The 20105-nt window shown below is 41.8% G+C and overlaps 1 protein-coding gene across 11 annotated transcripts in view; it reads right to left on the bottom strand.

Moving 5' to 3' along the window:
- Positions 1-17: 17 nt before the first annotated feature.
- The window catches only part of cdk5rap2 (CDK5 regulatory subunit associated protein 2), a 35725-nt gene continuing 15637 nt past the window's right edge, over positions 18-20105 (bottom strand). For 6 of the 11 annotated variants that reach the window (XM_016681472.1, XM_016681474.1, XM_016681475.1 and 3 more), the window contains 33 exons: positions 19690-19881; positions 19428-19557; positions 19193-19332; positions 18979-19095; positions 18265-18408; positions 18072-18184; positions 17356-17495; positions 15277-15417; positions 15089-15198; positions 13930-14073; positions 13314-13418; positions 12689-12873; positions 12264-12597; positions 10616-12155; positions 10256-10360; positions 9705-9853; positions 8752-9146; positions 8420-8652; positions 8137-8188; positions 6370-6545; positions 5516-5863; positions 4489-4614; positions 4269-4382; positions 3993-4182; positions 3560-3678; positions 3133-3345; positions 2570-2654; positions 2213-2486; positions 1988-2137; positions 1765-1903; positions 1204-1250; positions 1050-1104; positions 18-449 (listed from right to left, as the gene is read on the bottom strand). In XM_016681472.1, the coding sequence (XP_016536958.1) occupies positions 322-449; positions 1050-1104; positions 1204-1250; positions 1765-1903; positions 1988-2137; positions 2213-2486; positions 2570-2654; positions 3133-3345; positions 3560-3678; positions 3993-4182; positions 4269-4382; positions 4489-4614; positions 5516-5863; positions 6370-6545; positions 8137-8188; positions 8420-8652; positions 8752-9146; positions 9705-9853; positions 10256-10360; positions 10616-12155; positions 12264-12597; positions 12689-12873; positions 13314-13418; positions 13930-14073; positions 15089-15198; positions 15277-15417; positions 17356-17495; positions 18072-18184; positions 18265-18408; positions 18979-19095; positions 19193-19332; positions 19428-19557; positions 19690-19881 (6633 nt within the window). In that variant the 3' untranslated portion in view covers positions 18-321. Of the gene's footprint in view, positions 450-1049; positions 1105-1203; positions 1251-1764; positions 1904-1987; positions 2138-2212; positions 2487-2567; positions 2655-3132; positions 3346-3559; positions 3679-3992; positions 4183-4268; positions 4383-4488; positions 4615-5515; positions 5864-6369; positions 6546-8136; positions 8189-8419; positions 8653-8751; positions 9147-9704; positions 9854-10255; positions 10361-10615; positions 12156-12263; positions 12598-12688; positions 12874-13313; positions 13419-13929; positions 14074-15088; positions 15199-15276; positions 15418-17355; positions 17496-18071; positions 18185-18264; positions 18409-18978; positions 19096-19192; positions 19333-19427; positions 19558-19689; positions 19882-20105 lie in introns of all 11 variants that reach the window. The other 5 variants (XM_016681465.1, XM_016681468.1, XM_016681464.1 and 2 more) reach the window with 4 other exon arrangements.

Here is a 20105-nt window from a genome sequence, read left to right as displayed (position 1 = left end):
CAAACAGACTTCCTGGATTCATCATCATGATACTTTTTACTGCATTTGAACATATTTGTCTCACAGTAGCTCCTACACAAGCTAAAACAGTAGTAAAATACTTTTGTCATGTAAAAAAAAAAAAATGATAAAGGAAAATATTTTTGCTGCAATGCAAGGATGGCTATTTACACAGGCACCGTTTTAAAATAAACTTGTACAGCTTTAGTACCACGATTAAAATGAAGGCAAAGGTTGTGCAATTCAGGTATAAAAAGGCTTGGATTTATAAGGTGACGGTTTTACAGCAGGACATGAAGGCCGGGTAACGTCGGGTCGGGTTCAGTCGCTGCAGCGCGAAGAGGCGGCGCCGTTTCCATCCGATAAATCAGAGTCTCTGTCTGCAGTCAGACTGGAAACAGGAAAACTTCTCTGCTCAGCCTCCACTACTGCACACCGACTGGGACCTCCTGGAACACACATTATATGAAATGGAGTTAAGGGACGGGGGGAAAAAAAAAAAAGAATAAAACGTTTGGCTGCAAACATGCAAGACAAGCTCTAGAAACATGCTAATCCAAGGAAAAAAAAAAAAAACTACATGGTGACTTACCATGGTGGGAAATATAAATTTGGCTTTTTAAAACTCATCTGTGTTCTTATGGTGCTATTGTGTTTTACATCTTAGCTAGGCCGTAAAACTAGATTTATTCATTATTTTAATGCTTTCACTTTTTGCCACGCTACAAACTTTAATGTAGTGGTATTTGATGTGAAAGACCAGCATAGAGTTCACTTATTCTGAAAGGAACATGCTTTTTATAGTAAATAAAAATGCCCACAAATGTATTCTCTGTTTAGCCAACAAAATAAAATTAATATTTTTTTTCTATTTATGAAAAACTTTTCCGTCTACTTCATAATCAAACTGACTGGTGTTGGTCTACAACATCCCAATAAAACACATTAAAGTCTGCAGTTGCAACTAAGAGTTTTCGATTTGCTTCCACCTCATGCGAGAGCTCATGAAACTCATGCAAAGTCTCGGCCTGCAGCCCAACCGCACTGACCTGCGCCTGCTCCTCCAGACGGGCCTTTCTGCCCAAAGAGGGTGCAGTAATTTGTCTAATGTTACGTCACAGAAGGGACAAAGAAGAACGATTCACTGAAGGACAATTTACCGCCGAGGACGAAACGTCAGAGAGAACCGCAGAGTGAACTCACCTCTAAATTCCCCCGAGCTTTCTTCAACACTCCATGAGTCAGAGACACTGAAGAGAGAGAGAGAGAGAGAAAGGATTTTAATGGTGTTTTGTAAAATACAAAGACTGATAAATTGATTGTTGAGATAATCGTCAACTAATTTAGTAATCGATTAATCGTAAACCGATTTATACACCAAGAAAGTTCAACACACTCAGAAAAATTAAATCAAGGGTTTACAAAAAATATACATTTTGCATTTAAGTAAAAAAAAGAAAATCTAATCTAAGAAACACAAGTGTTGTCAGTTAATCCTAAAAGTAACTCTACACTGTATTATTAATTCTAGGAGAAAGGGCTGAGTTTTGCAATAAAGTGTTTATTTTATCTAAAAAAAGAATCAAATTACTTATTTGCATTTTTATGCATTTCTAAAAAAAAACTGCTTAAATGAAAAATCTGCTGAATGTCCAAAATGTTTTATTTGATAAAAATAATTGATAATTAGTAGAATAATGCTTAGTTTGGGCCCTAAAAAGTACTTTTGCTGTGAAACTTGTAAACCAGTTTATAACGTCCTACATTGGTCAATGATGACTCTCTCCATCCCCTCTTTGAGCTGGTTGGTGGTCCGCAGGCGCTTCACGGCTCCGCTCAGCATCCTCTCCTGCTGAGACAATCTGCTCTTCAGCCTGGTGATCTCGTTTTTCAGCAGCTCATCCTGATTCGGGGGAGAGCAGAGGAGGTTCGGGTCTTCAGGAGCTCCATTAGCGAGAGCGTTCACGGCGTGTGAGCCGGTTCCCACCTGCTGGTTGTCGGTGCTGCCCCCTGCTGTGCCAGCAGCCGGCAGAGAGACCCTCCACAGCAGCTTGAGCAGCCGGCCGGCCTCCTCCAGCACCTGCTGCATGGTGCTGCTGCTGCTGGATAAACTCTTCAAATGCTGCTTTTCTCTTTTCTAAAATACAGAAAACCAAACTGCTGGTCTCATTCCTAGAGAAGCTTCAGCACACGACGACGGTCCGGTCGCTACCTGGTTGTCGGAGCCCTGCTGCCTGAGCGCGTGCAGGCACTCGTGCAGCTGTGTGTCTATGCTCCGTGACAGCTTCCTCCCCTCTGAGATCTGCTTGCGGAGGGCGTTGTAGTCCTCGATCAGACCCAGGACGTGGCGCCCGTTGCGGGTGGCCCACATCCGGTGACCCGGGACCAGCCGGGAAGGAGCGCCGGAGACGCTCTGTTCGGAGCTGCTGCAGACGGAGTCGGCGTCGTTGTCCGACTGAGCCTGATGTTTCACTTCTGAGGAGACCAGAACGATAAACGAAACGATGACGGTAGGTTTGACTGGAGTGGTATGAAGTATCATGCCAACACCGGGCAGGCTGTCTCACCTTGATGGACGCTGGTTTGCTCGCGGCTTCGGAAGGATCGAAGCGGAGGATCGCAGCCTTCCCGACCCGGTGGCCGGCCCACTTCATCTACAACACACACAGAAAACTGGAGTTTTCATGTCCTATCTCCTGTGTGTTTATATTAGAGCTGGGCAACAGGCCTAAAAATAAAATATATGATTTTTTTCATACTAAAAAAAATAGGAGATAATAAAATAAAATAATTGCAAGAATTTATTCTTGTAATATTATCGCTTTATCCTTGTTTTATTTCCACTTTATTGTCATACAACTTCCAATATATATTAAAAAAAAAAAATCTTAGTCTGGTCCAAATATTCTGGCGTAGACTTGACTTGAATTCAAAGTCCAAATAAATAGAAGCTGTAAAAAACAGTTATTAGACAAGATGATGGGCTTTGGATGGGCCAACATCACAAAGAACTACAGAAACCTGAGGGGTGCATTGGTGACAAATTTGTTTTTTTAGAAAAACCCAGCTTCAAAACCTAAAAATCGATTCATCGCCCGGCCCTAGCTTATTTACTTTTGCCGTTAGACGCACCTGGAGATGACAGCAGGTAGTTGATGTTGATGGTCTCAGAGTGACCGGGTCCTCTGAGCAGCTGCTCCTCCAGTCTCTGCCGCAGCGCCGTGTTGGTCTGGATGCTCCTTTCCAGCTGCAGCCGCAGGTGTCTGATCTCAGACAGCAGCTCTCCCAGGTTCACCGAGCCCGACGGCGACGTGGGGACAGGATGCGGGGACTCCTGACGCCGTTCTGACAGGGAAACAAAGAGAAAACACCGCAGGTGTCACAGAAAGCCGAAAGAAGAGCGAACTGCACTGCACGAGGAAGGTTAACGGTTGAGACAGACTCTGTGTTGACCCAACACGTTAACTACTGATATCTGGCGATGTCTTAAAAAGTCACGTGTGTTTTACTTTGATTTCGTCAAAGAGCGTAATGAATCTGAGCGACTGGTGCAGGTTACCATGCTGGCTGGAGTCGTTCTGGATGTTTTCGTAAACCTGCAGCTCCACTCGCAGCGACTGCAGCAGATGCTCGGAGTCGGACAGCTGCTGCCTCTGGAGCTTCACCTCACACTGCAACCTGGGAAGAAACTAGGAATGAGTCTCAACACTTTGATTCAGCAATGAATATAAATACGCTTGGATTAACCTCAGAGGATGTAATTTATATAGTTTATATATAAAAGGAGTGGAAACTGGACTGAAAGCCAAACACTCAGGAGTGATAAGTGGCAGAAAGGGAGAGGAGATCTAAAAGTAAACCCGATTCCTGGTTTTGGGTTGCAGTCTCACTGAAGTGTGTCAGTAGCCCTGGGGTCAGGAGGTCACGCACCATCACTAAGCTCACACACACACACGACCGTTTTAAATGACTCAAGTGTGTTAGTGTTGAACCTTTGCAGCTCCTCTCTGCTGGCCTGCAGGGACCTCTGCAGCAGCACGTTCTCCTGGCTGCTTTGCTCCAGCGTCTCCTGCAGTCTGAGGTTTTCCTTCCGCAGAACTTCACTCTCCTTCCTGCTCTGCTCCAGCTTGGCCGTCCGCCGCGCCAGAGTCTCGCGCAGCTTCTCGTTCTCCTTCTGCTTGTCTAAAAAAAAAAACAACAAACAAAGGCTTTTGTAAAGGAGCCTTTGGGACTAAAATGAGCAACCAACAACTCGAAAGCAAGTTTACCTCGAGATCCCACGTTGAGCTGCTCTTTTAGCACTTGATTCTGTTCCCAAAGGAAGCGAACTTCATTAACCAGCTGACCCTGCTCCTCGCTGCCCTGGATAAAAATGTTTGTGGCTGCAAAAAAAAAAAAAGAAAACAGGATAGAAACATAACTAGTATCTAGTAATATCTCTGCCGTGGGAACCAGCGATGAACCGGAGCTGCAGTCGGCTTTACGTACCCGGGTCTTTCTCCACCTCGGCTAACTTCCTCTCCAGCTGTTCTCTCAGGCGGTCGTTCGTGCGAATGCTCTCCTCCAGTCGTTGGCGTAACGCTCTGATCTCCTGGAGATGTTCAGCCAGCAGGTCTAGCAAACACGGACACACACACACAGCTAAATTAAAAGGATATTCTCCAAGCACTGATGTTTGTTGTTCTTTTATTGAACTGTTCTTCTGGTTAGTGTATTGAGTTCATGTGGAAATCGTAACGTGTGCATGTAAACACAGCGCTAACCTTTAAAAGCACATGCAGTTTGTTTGTTTTGGACTTTTACAGGATCCTGCAAAACTACATTTGCAGAGTCCTTGTAGTTTGTTTGTTTCAGCTGTAATTATAATTCAGCAGTTGGAAACTGAGGGGATTTCTGGTGAATATTTGTTGTATGCTTTAATTTTCAAAACTAATACAAAATTACTTAAGTCTTAGCTGAAAGTAGGTTTGCTGCAATCTTTCAAGCAAGAAAAGATAAGAGAAGAATCAGTTAAATTTCCCTTGATTTGCTCTGGTGTTGATTTGCATGTGAAACACTGAAAAAACCATTCCCCCCCCCTTGTTCAATAAATGCATCAAAACAAATAAAACCACAAATTTTGATGCACTTTTCAACCTGAAGTGAAAATCAGATTGGATCAGGGGAACCTTGCTATTTCTTTACTTTCTGCTGGATTAAAATCTTCTACCTCCAACTAAACAACATATAATTCAAACTTCTACAGACGCTCACAATAAAGTAAACAGTTGCTGCACAAATGTCATTTGCACAAATCAGCATTTGACTCATGGTGATGTACAGCTTCTCCAAATATTTTGCTATTTGTTGGACTTTATTAAACGTTACACACCACGTGGAAAACAACGGCTAACTCTTACAGGCAGCATTATCTGGCTTTGCATTTTGCTCAACAGTTTACAAAAGTAGAGTACATTTTCTGTTACTTTAATGAAAAGTTAATCTGATTACCCTACAGATGATGCCTCATATTTACCTGAACTCATAGTGCGAGGCTGTTCTCCTCCTTCTCCTTGTGAGCCGACGTCTCCACCTTGTTCACGCGCCCCCGTTTGAGGCTCTGCGGCTTCCTGACCTGGCCCTGGCTCCTGCTCTCGGTGGTGCAGGCTGGTCTGCGCCACAATGGAGCGGTGCAGGTCCAGCTCGCTGCGTAAGGTGACGTTGAGCTCCTCGTTGCTCCTCAGCTGCTCCTGCAGCCGCCGGTTCTCCCTCTGCAGACGCTGCAGTCTGCTGGCGGCGTCTCTGTGAGGAGACGCGCCTTTCTCGGGAGCGCCTCCTGCAGGACAGACGGCTGCTCCCGAGTTCTCGGCAGAAAGCTGCTGGCCTGAACAGAAGCACGAGGAAGTTAGTTAATCATCCAACTTTAATTAAAAATGTCCTAAACTAATATTTCTGTACACTTTGATCCAGCTTCCAGAGGCGACTACAGGGTGTTCGTAACACGCTTTGTTTAACTTTGCTCCTTTTTTTTTTTCCCTAAGAGGGAAACAATTTGAGGACTGAACCAGATAGGTGCCACTGAATAATGCAACTTTGAGAGGCGGTGGACTGAAACTGGACACCTGCTCTAGCTTTGGTCATCCAGCACAGCTCAGTGGAGCAGAACGGACCTGAGTGGAAAATAATTGCCATGTCAGACAGAAACTAGACAGGGTGAAGGACTGGAATGATCATAAATGACGTTACACCAGGCAGGAAGTGGAGACGCATGCATTTTTAAATCACTTGCATTATATCTCTCCAACCACTCTGACACCAAAGACTGCACTTCACACCTACAACTATCTCCAAGATTTAAAGGTCGTCTTACTATTTCACGAGGAAACTCACTGTGCGCTCTGCTGCCGCCTCGTGTGGTGCTGCTGCCGCTGTGGCAGGAGGAAACCGTCACGTCTGAGCGGCTCAGGTCAGACTGGGAACTGCGGTGGCTGTTGGGAGTCTGACCTCTGACCTGACTCTGGAGGCTCTGGATGAGGCGATTCTTGTCCTGCAACTCCTTAGCCAGTCTAGAAGAAATCAAGTCAAATTCAGTGTGTGAGTGTTGGCTCTTCTGTAAAAGTTCATACACTTAGAACCTCATCACCGGCTCGGTCATTTTGTAGATAAGGTATTTATTTATAAATGCTTTGACTAATATCAAGTTGTATTTTAGTCCTATTTTTACCTGTATGGGTATGTTCGCTCATTGTTACATTGTCTTTTAATTGGGTTTTGACATCTGTACTTGTATGATTTGTAATTGTCGGTGTCCAGGTCTCTCTTGAATTTTTTATTTTTTTACTCTCAATGAGACATACCAGGTAAAATAAAGGTTACAAACAAACAAATACACTTTGTGTTTTATCTGGATTTTATGTGATAGAGCAACAAAAAGTGGCACAGATTTGTGAAGTGGAAGGAAAAATATCCATGGTTTTTAAACATTTATATAACAAAAAAAGTCTTGACTCATCTTTTCCGAGTCAATACTTTGTAGAAAAATATTTTTGCTCCAATTACAGCTGGTAAATCTTTTCCTAGTCCATCTGGGGACAAACATTTGTTTGTCATCTTTGCTAAATATCTCAAAAATTAGCTACACTAAAAAAAACAACAACTTAAATGCAACTTTCTTTCAACAGCAGCTTTCCTCTTGCCACTCTACATATAAAATACATTGAAGGTCAGGGTTGGAACTTGAAAAAATATGAAAACATGACAGTGGAGCAAAAAAAAAAGAAAAAAAAAAGAAAAAACAGCACTCAAAAAAGCGAGAGAGAGAAATCAGAAGGCGGTGGAAGACTAGTTGACGTTTGGGGGGAAAACACACAGCTGGAAATCACCACAGCAACCGTCATGCTGTGCGTCTGAATGAAACCAACTCACAGGTCCAGTTGGTCCCTAGTGCATTCAGCCAGGCTGAGGTTTTGCTGGACCAGAAGCCTGATGTGCTGCTGCAGCAGCTCTCTCTCAACGTCAAGCTCCAGACGCAGGTAATCTATGTCCTGCTGGATTCTACACAGGCTGTCGTGGGGATCGATCCCGCTCTCTTCGTTAGAGAGAGGCACCTGTTGATGCTCCTTAAGGCTGTTGCCATTAGTAACGGGTCAATTTTCATCACACTAACTGAGGAAACATTTTTAAACACTTGAACAGCTGTGAAAAGTTTTTAGTTCTCTGGAAAAGCTAAATAATTACAATACTGATCTAATGGCGAACATCGGCTGGGTGGAGCGGCCTCTCCAGCTTGGCTTGAAACACCTTCATCAGATATCAGTGACAGTTTTAGCTTCACCTGGTTCAAATTTTGTAAATAAAATCTTCTATTAAGCACATTTTGGTATGCAATTATTAATCCAACAAAAAAAATAAATAAACGACAGATTAGTAGAAATTATGCAGAACGTTGGATATTCATTTCATTTCTCAAATCCAACCCTACATGCCTGTTGAATTTTATTACTCCAAATATATAAGTTATAAATGTTACTAGCATGTTAGTTACATTTGTTACTGTGCACTATTTTATTTTATATTTGTATCATGTTCGAATAAAATTTCATTTCATTTCAAAAAAATTTCATTTCATTTAGATAGCGTGATAAATATGTAGCGTACCTGCGAGACAGTTCTAAAGCTGCAACATCCTCACTAACCGGATGAGATTCTTCTGGAGGACAGAAAAAGAAAAGCATTTGTCACGAACAAATCAGAAATAAATATCTGTTTGTGCTGGCTTCTAGCTTTTAGACAAATAACTATGAAAAATAGCTCAGTCATAACTTTGTATAACTCATAAATATAGATATTATTTTCAGTACTGACTCCCAAGTACAGTTACAATGTGAATGGCTCATTGCTTTCCCACTACAATGCAAACGGTTTCCTAGACAGTGACCACCTTTGTCCAGCCGGCCCTCCAGCTTGTCCAGAAGGCTCAGACTCTTGTTCAGCTGCTCCTTCACCACCTCCCCCATGTAGTAGTCCACTTCTCCAGAGTGCAGCAGGTCTTTGAACGCCTTGCTCAGCTCCTCCAGCTGGCGGCGCTGCAGCACTCCCAGCCTGCGGCTCTCCTTGATTTGCTCCCTCAGCTGTGACAATTCTCTGGCCTGAGACTTCACCAGAGAATCAAGCCTGTCAAGTGGTAAAAACATGACAAATTTGTTTACGACGTTCAAGATTTGATCAATAAATGGAGTATATTTTTGCCGAAACGGCGCGATGAGCCGTTACCTAGCAGGTGACGTTGAGCGGCTGCGGGTTTGATGCAGCTGTTCGCTTGTGCTTCGGTTCAGCGTTCTCTCTTTCCACAGGTCGATATTCACAACACCGGCTCTGTCCGTAGCCGGCTGGTTTTCGGCTTCCTTTTTCCCACTCGGCTGCCCGACCCTTTCTTGACCGCAGTCCGCTTTGTGTGCGCCGTCTTTCTCCCTGACAGCGAGCGGATCGGAGGTGTTTGCAACCACGTCGCTGGAGAGGGAGTTTCTGTGCAGGAGGCTTTGCATTTGCAGGATGACTTTTGCCTGGTTTTCCAGGTGGGCTTTCAACTCTCTGACTTGTGCCTGAAGCTGCAGAGGGTCCTCTGAAGCCCCGAACTCATCATACATCTGTAGGTTTTTCAGGCTGACCTACGTAGACACAATGGGTGGTAGATAAAAGCTTAACTCAGCAGACTTATTCACAGAGAATGCATTACAACTTAAAATAATCAACGAGCAACATCAAGACTAGGGCTGGGCATTAATACTGGAATAAAAATCATTATTTTACCAGAAAAAAGTTGTAATCTTAGGAGAATTAAGTAGTAACTTTATGAGAACTAAATGAACAAAAATAAATAAATAAAATGAGGAATGTTGAACATCTTGTGAAGTTAGTCTTCGGTATAAATTTTACAGATATGGAAATACTTAATATTTTAACACATTATTATCAGTAGCTTTCTTTTCTTAAAAACGAAAGTGAGAAAAAAATCTATTAAAATCGGAAATCAGACCTGGTATAAAAAAACATCTGATTTTATTTTTATTCCACATCTCCCAGTCCTAATCAAAACAGACGGCGCTGGGCTAATGTTAGTGTCTGGAACTATTGGACTGGCACTTAAACTAAAATATCCTGACCAAGGCAATCAGTGGAATTTAATCATGTTTCATCGGTAAAATGGCCAACATCAAAATGCCTACTTTGGCTGAGCTGAGAGCCGGGGAACTTGGGTAAGGAGTGCTGGAGTTTGAGTCCAAGTTCTCGGTGGAGGAGAAGGCGGCATGTTCATTTTTCAAGAGCGAAGGCAGGCTGGACGCACTGCAACTGGGGTTCACCCCCACCTCTAGATCTGTGAAACAGAAATACAGACATTTAAAAATAAAAAGGGACACCTTCATATTCAAAATAATTAACCATTTGATATGCAGCTCGACTTTATCAAGGCAAGAAATCAAATTGAGAGGTTAATAAGTGCTTGAAAAAGACATCCCCGAACCGGAGAGTGAAACATGCAAGAACCGATCAGTGAACATTTTTACTTTTAAAGGAGCTGAGGGGGAGAGTGCAGAAGAAATCCAAAGTTAAAACCAGAAAAACAGGCTTTGTGTGTTATGTGACCCGATTTGGAAAAAAACCCCACTTTTTTGCTTTTCCATCCTCATGCGCACAAATAGTGAAAGGAATCTACCCACATGTGAGATTAGTGTCCACGCAGCAGACAACATGCAGAGTCTGCCTATAGACTGTCTACCTGTGCTACTGCTCTCTTCCCTATCGTTCTCACTCTTGCCACTGGTTTCGTAACCCAGGTCCTGCAAATCCACCTGCACGCTTTTGTGTCCCTGCTCAGGAGCGGCTATTGGAAGCAATACATTTCATGTTAGACAGAAATCCTTGAGGGCACAGGGAAGATGGAGTATTAGGGCCATACTAAGAAAAACAACAGTACTGTCATAAAATGATGACAATACAGTCATAATACTATAACTATGACTTTATTATGGTCAATTTTATGACTTTCTTCTTGCATTTTTATTTCTTCTTCGTGTGGTCCTGATACTCCATCACATTTACAGAGTCAGAACATTCAATTCAACATAAGTTATCAAACCTTTTCTGATAGTTTCTGTAGAGGATGTGCTGGTAAGAGCGGTGGCCAGTTTCTCCTCCAGGTTTCTGTACGCTTTCTTTTTCTCCCTCAGAGCCTTATGTAACGTCTCCAGTTGGAGCTTAACATCTGGTGGTAATCCCTTGTCATCGTGTTCGACCCAGCGGACCTCGCCCTCTCTTATGTGACCTCTCTCTAGCTGCGCGCAGGCCTGGAGGTCACTTATTCTTCGAGAGTAATCGCTGAGAACCTTGTGAAGGTGACAGAGATCCCAATAGAGCTTCAGCTCTTTTGTTTCCAATGAGGCAGAGGACAGGTTGCTGCTGCTTCCTTGCTCTCCAGATTCAGTCAGTTTGCTTCTCTCTTGAAGCGCTCTCTGAAGATTGTCGAAATCTTTCTGCAGGCTGGCGTTTAGTTCTGATTTATCGGAGGTCGGGGAGGCTGTGTTTTTACAGTGGCCGGCTAACGAGGAAACAGCAGCCTCTGTTGCACTGAAGCACTTCAGTACGACGCTAAACATTTCTTGATTTAAATCGGGATTATGACAACCTCTCTTTGTACTGTCGTCATCCCTCGACTCGTCATCTTCAAGCAACTCTGTAGTTCCACCTCCTTGCCTCCAGGTGGGGCCATTTAAATGAGAACCGTCACACTGTGCAGCTTCATTTGCAGCCCTTAATTGCTCCTGGAGCTCTGCGTTTAGCTTACTTTGTTCTAAAAGGGCTTTTTGCAAAGAGTCTGCATGCTGCTGCAGCTCAAGCATAGAGTTCTCAGTTTGGCCGCTGGCTTGATCTGGGCTATCTCTGTGTGAGTGTGTGTGAACCTCATGTAAAGCGCCCTCTATCCGTGAGGAGAGACCATCCGTTTCAGGTTTCTCATCTTGGCTCTGAGAAGAGGCGATGGCTTTCTCCGCCATGCTCAGGAGCTCAATGAGCTGGTTGTTGAGCTCTTCCTTCTCCTGCAGTGCTTTCTGCAACTCCATGCATCTACTGTGGAGGTCGACGTCAAAACCCACAGAGCCAGAACTGGGGTGCGGACCAAAGCTGCTCTGGTTGTCCAGACTGCAGGCTGTCAGATAAGCGATGGTGGATTGCGCAGCCTGCAGGGCCACAGCGTTCTGGGCATTCTGTCTCTCCCTTTCCTCCAGTTGAGCATGCAGCTCCTGCAGGTCGCTGAGCTGCTCCCTCATCTTATTTATCAGGACCTCCTTTTCCTGGCATTCCTGGTGGAGGAGCTCGAGTTGGGAAAGAAGAGCAGATTCGCTGTGGGCGTGATCCACCGGCGCTCCGGGGTCAGAGCCCTCGTCTGACTCTGCAGGGCTGCAGCTAGTGTGTGAGTGTCTGACGGTGGAGGAAGGGGAAGCGCTGGTTTGCGGTGCTGAATCTGAGTTGGTATGCAGCTGCTGGTCAGAACCAGAAACGTCTTCCAGAGCAGAGTGTTGCTGTGCATCAGTCTGCGTCGGGTCAGAGGTCACAGACCGCCTGCCAGTGCTGCCCTCTGCTCTGAGCCTCACAGGCACAGGGAGGCGAGACTTGACACCAGCCTACGTTGGAAACAACACAAATCAAGTAGATGTTAGAAGCACTGCTAGTCAGAGCTAATGAAAAGAATATATTCTGCCTTTATATTTACAGAATTGTATAAAACTTGCCCTGTGTCTGGTGACATGCTGCTTTGGAGACTTGTGGTATGTTTTACTTTGAGGTTGCGGATACTCATCTGCAGAGCTGACATTAGTGACGGCGGTCTCGCTAGCCAACACTTTGCTTGATTTCTTTGGAGTTTGCTTTGGTGATTTAAAGATCGTGGAACCGCGTTTAGGATTAGACTGAAGCGTTTCCAAACTCCTCCTTAATTCAGCCTGCCCATCGCTGCTGTTCCCTGAGACGTCGGCGCTCTCTTTTTCTTTACACTCGGTGGACTTCTGTTCCTTCAGTAGACCCCACAGCTTCAGATTTTCTGATCGAAGTCGGTGTAGTTCCTCTCTGCAATTAGCAGCTTATGATCAGTGTGACGTTCAGTTAACAGAACGTGAAAAACAATAAGATCTTGACTTGACTAAACAAAAGGACCAACCTCTGATGCTTAGAGTTTGACACAAACCCTGCCAGCTCAGACGTCCGCGCCAAAGCCTCTGTGTTGCTTTCTGCACCGTCGTCGTCTCCGCTGTGTGACAGGGTGCTGTCAGAGTGAGCAGGCCCTCCACCCTGGCTGGACCTGCTGGTCATGTTTTCATCACCGAGCAGATTTCTAGATTCAGTCTAGAAGAAATTGGTAAAAATGGGGCCAAACAAATTTCAGAACATTGTGTTTGAAATTCCATTAAAAAAACTTTTATTAAATTAAGGATACTTCAAATTCACTATAGGTAAGTTATAATGCATTTTTAGGCAATATCTTATCTTATTTATATAGGAAAATTTGTTTATTTTAATGTATTTCTAATATTGTATAGAAAGGCTGTACAATGAGACTTTTTTTTAATCTGAATATTCGATTAACTATTAGAATAATGGATAGGTTAATCAATAACTAACACAACTGACAGCTGCAGCCCTAGAACCATGTTAAATTTTCCTTCTACTTCACAAATATGGACTACTCTGTGTTGGTCCATGTCATAATAAAAATCACGCTCATTTGCATAACTGTGACAAGACAAAAAGTGAAAAATAATTTCAAGTATCAGTTAATATCTTACCTTTCTTAAGGTGCTTGTCTCTGTCTGGATCTCTTTATCTTGACCAGGAAGACGTTCCCTGTCAGTGTCACAGTGTGGCTGCCTCTCACAAATCTCCTGGAGCTGCTAGAGTAATGGGATGGGAGGCGAGTGTGACACATATGGCTTGATAAAAGAAAACTTAAAGAGGGAACAGAATCCATAAAACACTGCACAGCAACAGCAGAATGGCATGATGTGTCTAATGTGGCATGGTGAAGAGAAGAAGCCATTTCATGGGACACAAAGATAAAAAAAAAAAAAAAGACGGAGTGGTTAGGAAAAGGGAGGACAGAAAAAAAGGGCTGCTTCTACTATAAGCAAACAACTAACTTGTTAGAGAAACTAGACATTCAGCACTACAGACCAAAGAGACATCAGTAACAGGCTGAACAGAGCAGAGGTTAAGATGTAGGTTAGGAGTTCAGAAAGGAGCTAAAAAGGTGAATGTTAGACAATGACTTATGATTCAAGTAACTGACTGAACTTTAAACAAACTCTAAGTAGCAACAATTCCTCATTATCTAGGATTTAGTCAGACTATAAAAAATTCCTGTTGAACTCCATGTATTTGGAGCTCTCTTTTATGACCCCTAACCTGTTTGAACCGGCTTCTGCCGGTCAGATCTTTGTCTTCCTTTTCCAAAGCGTCCCGCTCTGACTTCTCCATTTGTGATAATCTGCTCTGCAGCTCATTGTTTAAACTCTGAAGCCCAGCGACATGCTCCTGCAAATCCAGCACCTGCAGCAAAAAGGGAATTGCTGTCAAGATTCTTTTAATGTATCGTTTTGTTTACATTTGAAAAAAATGAAAATCAACAATCCAATCTAACCATTACATTTAAATCCTGCAGCATACACATCTTTCCCCAAGTGCAGTTATCTCTCCACAGTACATGCTATTGACATATGCATTATATTTAGCTAGTTTAGTAGACTATTTTACCAAAATCAACTATTTTAAATACTACACACCGTAAAGAAGGCGATATTTTTTGGTCTAATATCTCTAAAATTAGTCTAAAATAAGCCTAATAATAAAGTTCTAGCATGACAAACAACCAAAACACATGAGATCAGTCATATGTGGATGTTTTAGCAAACCTGGATTTACGGTGTCTTTTGTGTATTTTAAGTTGTTCACAATCAGTGCCAACAATTTATATATCAATGTATTCCAAATGCACTTCACTTCCTAAAAAGTTGACTCGATTTAATAAAGCTTATTTGTTTTGTATCTTTATTAAATCCATTTCATATTCAAGTCATATAGTGCGTGCTAATTAAGCAACCACAGAATAATATACAGGGTTCAGAGACTTTTCTCCCAGTAAAATTCAAGCACTTTCCAAGATAAGTTTTCAAACTTTTCCAGCACCTCACTTTAGAAGTAAAAACAATGCAAATGAACTAAAGAAAACAGTTTTAGTTCACTGTTTTATATCATGTATTATTGTCACTAATAATCTCTTGGTATAGTATTCTACATTCTACAGCAGGGAGCAGGTAAACTACAATATAACAAAATGTCATCAAATGTCTCTTTTACACCAACCCTTTACACCTGACTGGTCTGAGAAAGTTACAAAAAATCTCAAAAGAAAAGAACGTTTTCTGGCAATAAGCAAATAGAAGTAACTGTTTTAACAAAAGAAGTAACAAAAGAAATTTGGTCTGATTTAACTTCAGACAAACAGACAAAAAAAAAAAAGTTTGTAATTTTTAAAATATCTTTAAATATTTGGTATGAGCCTCACCTTCTGCTGAAGTTCCTGAGGAGAAAGCTGAAGGGAGCCATCATCCGGCCCTTCTCCCACACAGATGCTCATGTAAGAAGTCTGATCTCCAATGAAACTCAAAGTTTCACCTGGACACGAAAGCCGGCGTTTAAATCTCACAAGCAGAACAGTGGAGAAATCATTACAGTGTGTGTTTTCAGTCTTACCACCATGGCTAGTTCCGCCAACTCCTCCTCCACGGTTCTGAATTGCTCCCAAGCGAACCTGCAGCGACGCGTTCCAGCGCTGGGCGTCCTCAAGCTGATGCCTCATGCTCTCCAGTTCCTTAGGATCAATGAGGTCCATACCTGAGCAGATCCAAACGCAAGTTTATTTACAACTCCACCACCTTTCTATTTAGATTTTTAGAGGAGGTAACATTTCAAAAACAACCTGAAAGTGAAGCATATTTTGCATGTTTACATTTAGAATAAATTTTAGCAAGAAGTTAAAATGAAGCGTTTAAGTTTCATAGCTATTAAAGTACTGAAAATCTGCATGGAGATTAGATCAGATGGGGATATTTTCTTGGAATAATTCACATTTTCGGAAAATGGGGGGGAAAAATACAATAAGACTTCTTTGATTTTTACGATAAATTAGTAGCAAATCCAAAAAAAAATGCTAACTCTATTAGTGATTATATTCCCACATTCTCATTTCAGACGAAAAACTCTAATTATAAACACCACAGAGGACTATAAAAATACAGCTTTTTAATTTTTAGCTCCATACAGATTATAATGATTATGCAACTAAAAGTTAAAGTAAAAAGTCATCGGAGCCAATTAGCCCGAGTCGTCTGTGCTGCAGTCTGGGAGAGTGTAAGCCTCGGCTGCTTTGCTCATGGCTGACCTATTTCTACACCTGCTGCCCTCTGGATAGTGCTGTGGGAGGAGCATACGCTTAATCTGCCCGCTGGCATGAGACACGCATGCATGCAGACACTTGAGCTACGATGCTTAGACAACAACCTCAGCCCTCAGAGAGGACTTAAATCAGGCTGTGTACTGAAGTCGTGTTATATTTGAGTGTCTAATGGAAGCAGAGCTGAAACGATTCACTGGATTAATCGTGATGAATCGATTACTGAAATAATCATGAAATTAATGTAGTAATCGATTAATCGTTAACTAGAGTATGCAAATTTAAAAAAAAGCTAGTTTCACAGAAAACAGGGTAGTATTTAAGCCGAAACTGAAAAAGTATATGTATATGTATATGTATATGTATATGTATTTTGCATTTATGATTCCTTTTGCTATCCAATTATTGATCAGTTCATATAACTGATCAACAGATCAGCTCTAAAGTGTCAAGGAGAAAGTACTGAGCTTTTCATATGTTGATTTTTCATTCTTTGCTACAAGTGAATAAGTGTTCACTAAAGGAATGCCGTTACTGTATTTCAAGCAACAAAACGTTTATTTACTCATCTAAAAAAGGAATCGAATTTCTTATTTGCATCTTTTAGTATTTTTATAATACTGATTAAACAAGGCTTTCATGAACAATCTGCTGAATGTGCCAATTTTATTTTTTTTGAAACCTGAATAATCGTTAGAAAAATCAATATGTTAATATTCGCAGCCTTACATGGAAGTGTGAACTCTGCATGCTATGAAACTTTCAGGGTGAGGATTTATTTATTCCTTTCTGCTCAATTTCTGATTTCACCAGAAAAATACAACAAACATATCAATCTTTCACTGAAGCTGTTATATAATAATGTAACAACAGATGGTTAGAATGGGTAGATTAGTGAAGCAATGCAGATGGAGAGGTGATGTGTACACAAGCATTTGAAATGAACAGTTCACTCCGACAGTGGAGCAGAAAAAAACATAAAGCAACAGAGGCATTATTTTTATTTTATTTGTAATGGGTTTCGGGAGAACACATGTATTTAGTGACAGTGAAACAAGTTGCAATTCAGGTACAGACAAAGACATGCAGATGAAAAGATGATTGGGTACAAAGCAGCAGGCAGACAGAGCAGACAGATGAGAGGAGGATGGAGCAGATGTGCATGCAGCATTAACAAACAGGAGCCACAAGCTTTTCAGCCAGATGTGATGTGAGTCATTTGTACAGTGAATTAAAACAATGTAAAAATACAACAGCCGTGTTTGTATTTCCTAGTAGCTGAGTACACACTGACATTAAGCTGTTGTTTCCCCACCACGCTTTGTATTTTCTGTGTTTAATTATCATGATCATCTAGAGCCCAGTGTGTTTCACTGCACCTTCTCTGAGTTTGGCTCTCTGTATCTCTCTCTCCAAGTCATCCCTGAGCTCCTCATTAGTTTTGACGCCGTCTTCTAGCTGCTGCCTGAGCAGCTGAACTGCCGTCAGTTCCAGCTGCAGAGCATGGAGACGCTGGCCACTGGAAAGCACAAGAGGATCAACAGAGTTAACACCCACACAAACAACCTGAACGTCCCCAAATTGTTTACTTTGCAGTGATTTACCATGCACTGATTAATCAGTCTGTGAATGAAACTGGCAAATTTTTGGCAGGTCAAATATTAAAAAAAAAAAAAAGAAAAAAAAAAGTTTTTTTTCCTTGTTTATTAAATGCCTTAAAAACTATAAACTATTACATTTTCACTCTGTTGGTACATTGAAAAACATCTCTTTAATGTACATTTTTCATATTTAAATCAGGTGCAGATCAGGGATATGTTGCTTTATTACATTGGCATAATCTTTTAATCCCTTCATGTTTAGTTGGATTAAAAACAACCAGCTCTATAATAAACCTGCAGCACAATTTTTTTCTTCATAGTCAGTTTCTGTTAAATTAAACACAAGCACAATTCAGATTGTATGGACTATAGAGTTTTAGGCCAGAACAAGAAATCGGTGCATCAACCCCAATATGTTTTGCGAACATATTAAGTCACTTTTTATCATTTTGCTTATTAAAAGATATAAAGCAGCTCATTCCACCTCTTCTTACCTATCCGGCTCCTTCACAGTCCGAACCAAACTGGAGTACAGCTGCTGTTCAGCTCTCAGGGCTTTATGTAGAGCATCATGCTCCTGCTGCAAGGCCGAATGATGGGGCAAAGCCTGAGGGCAAAAACAGGAACCAGCTTACTAGTGAGTAAAATGTTGCTACACATTTGATGATGAGCCAATTAAAGCTTTACGTCTTGCTGGCTGTCTCCTCCTATCATGGTTATCTCTCTCTGAGGCAGAGCAGGTAGAGATCTATCCATGTTGGAGCCAATCAGATGGTCTTGAGTAGAATCAGTCCGGCTGTCACTTCCCTGGCCAAGGCGTTGATGGAGAACCTGCTCAAAAATCAAAAAGGAACCTTGATGGATGTCTAAAGAACACAAAGCTTGAAGTCCATCTAAAAAGAAAAAAAAAAACTTCCTTTAATCCCAGTTACTATTTGCTTTAATCACCAACAAATTCTCAGGGCTCCTACCAACTTCAAAATGAAATACTTCGCAGCATTTCTGGCTTGTTTTTAAAACAAAAATAAAAAAAGTTCCCAATAATTTATGTCAGACTTTAAATATGGAATCTTCAAACACTCTGAAAATTTTTTGTAGGATTGAACAAAAGATTATAGGAGCAAAGGAAGGGCGGATAAAAGGACTCAAGGACGGAAGGATTGGTGGATTAATGGAAGAAAGGGAGACAGTAAAAAAACAGGTCCAAGGAAGGACACAAGGAAAAGTTAAAGGCAAATAAACCGATAAATGAACATATGGATGAATGTGCATCACATACATAAGATCCAGAATAAAAACCAGCCCAACTGAAAAAAATTAAATGAAGTAAAATATTTATTTAGACTTTTAAATCTAAATAAAACTCCGTGTGGGATCCCCTACCAGGCATTCATCTCTTACATTAATAATCTCATCCTTGGTCTTCAGTGTAGCAGTGAGGGAATCGATGTTTGCAGCTTGACCTTCACTGCGACCCTGGAGCTCGGACAGCAGTGACTGGAGATCAGCCAAAGAAATCTGGAAGTTAAAATAAACGAGCAGAATAACCAATAAATAAGCTTCTGCTAACATTACCCCAACACTGGATGTGAAAATGTGCTTCCTGCTCACAGACCTTCAGTTCATTTTCTCTCTTCAGAGCTCTGTTCAGTGCTTCAGTTTTCTGAGCCAACTCTTTCTTCAGGACAACAACCGTTTTCTTGGAGACTGGAATGTTCTCCTGATTGTCCTCGGTGTTTCTCCTTGATAGCTCGGCTTCAAATGAGACAAAACAGAATCAAACGTAGGATCAATACAAAGACTAGGTTTAAACATCCAAAATGAAGATTTAAAGCAGACCCAAGTCTCACCTTCTCTCTCATCAAGTTTCTCTTGCATAATCTGAATTGTTTGCCTGAGCTCCAACACGTGATCTCCGTCGGCCTTCTGACTTATCTCTGCCAAGAACTTGTCCCTCTCCTGACCCCGCTGCAAAAGCTTCTGCAGAATAACATTACAACGCATAAAGATAATATCTGACTTTTCTTTTAATGTAAGTAACCCAACAAATTATGTTGTTCATGTTTTGTGGACATTTCAAGTCGACAGCTTAACAGCTGTAAGGGATCTTACGTCAATGAGGCCGTCTTTCTCCACAAGTAGGGTTCTTAGTTCTGCCGTCTCTAAATAACTCTCTTGGGTTGTTGACGAGCTTTTCCTCTCAGCTTTGGCAAGCTCCTGTTGCTTATCAGCCAACTGCTTCCTCAGTTCCTGAATCTCCTGAGCACGCTCAGACAGCATGCGGTTGAAGTGCTCTGCAGACTCCTTAGGAGAGAAAACGGCAAATAAACGCAATCCGTAGGTTAGACTTGTTTTTCCCCACCACTCCATAAACAAGTCTTATTTTTATTATTCTTCACTACATTCCCAATGCTAAAGTATCTATAGCTGATCTTTTGTAAGAAAAACAAAAAGGTTAACTAGACAAAACATCGGAAGGTTGGAAGGACAGACAGATGAGAGAATGAATTGATGTATATTAAACAAAG

Source organism: Poecilia formosa, unplaced genomic scaffold, assembly GCF_000485575.1.
Source record: "Poecilia formosa unplaced genomic scaffold, Poecilia_formosa-5.1.2 Scaffold282, whole genome shotgun sequence".
NCBI lineage: Eukaryota > Metazoa > Chordata > Actinopteri > Cyprinodontiformes > Poeciliidae > Poecilia > Poecilia formosa.
Note: the sequence above shows the minus strand (reverse complement) of the source record. Positions and strands in the feature narration are given on the sequence as shown.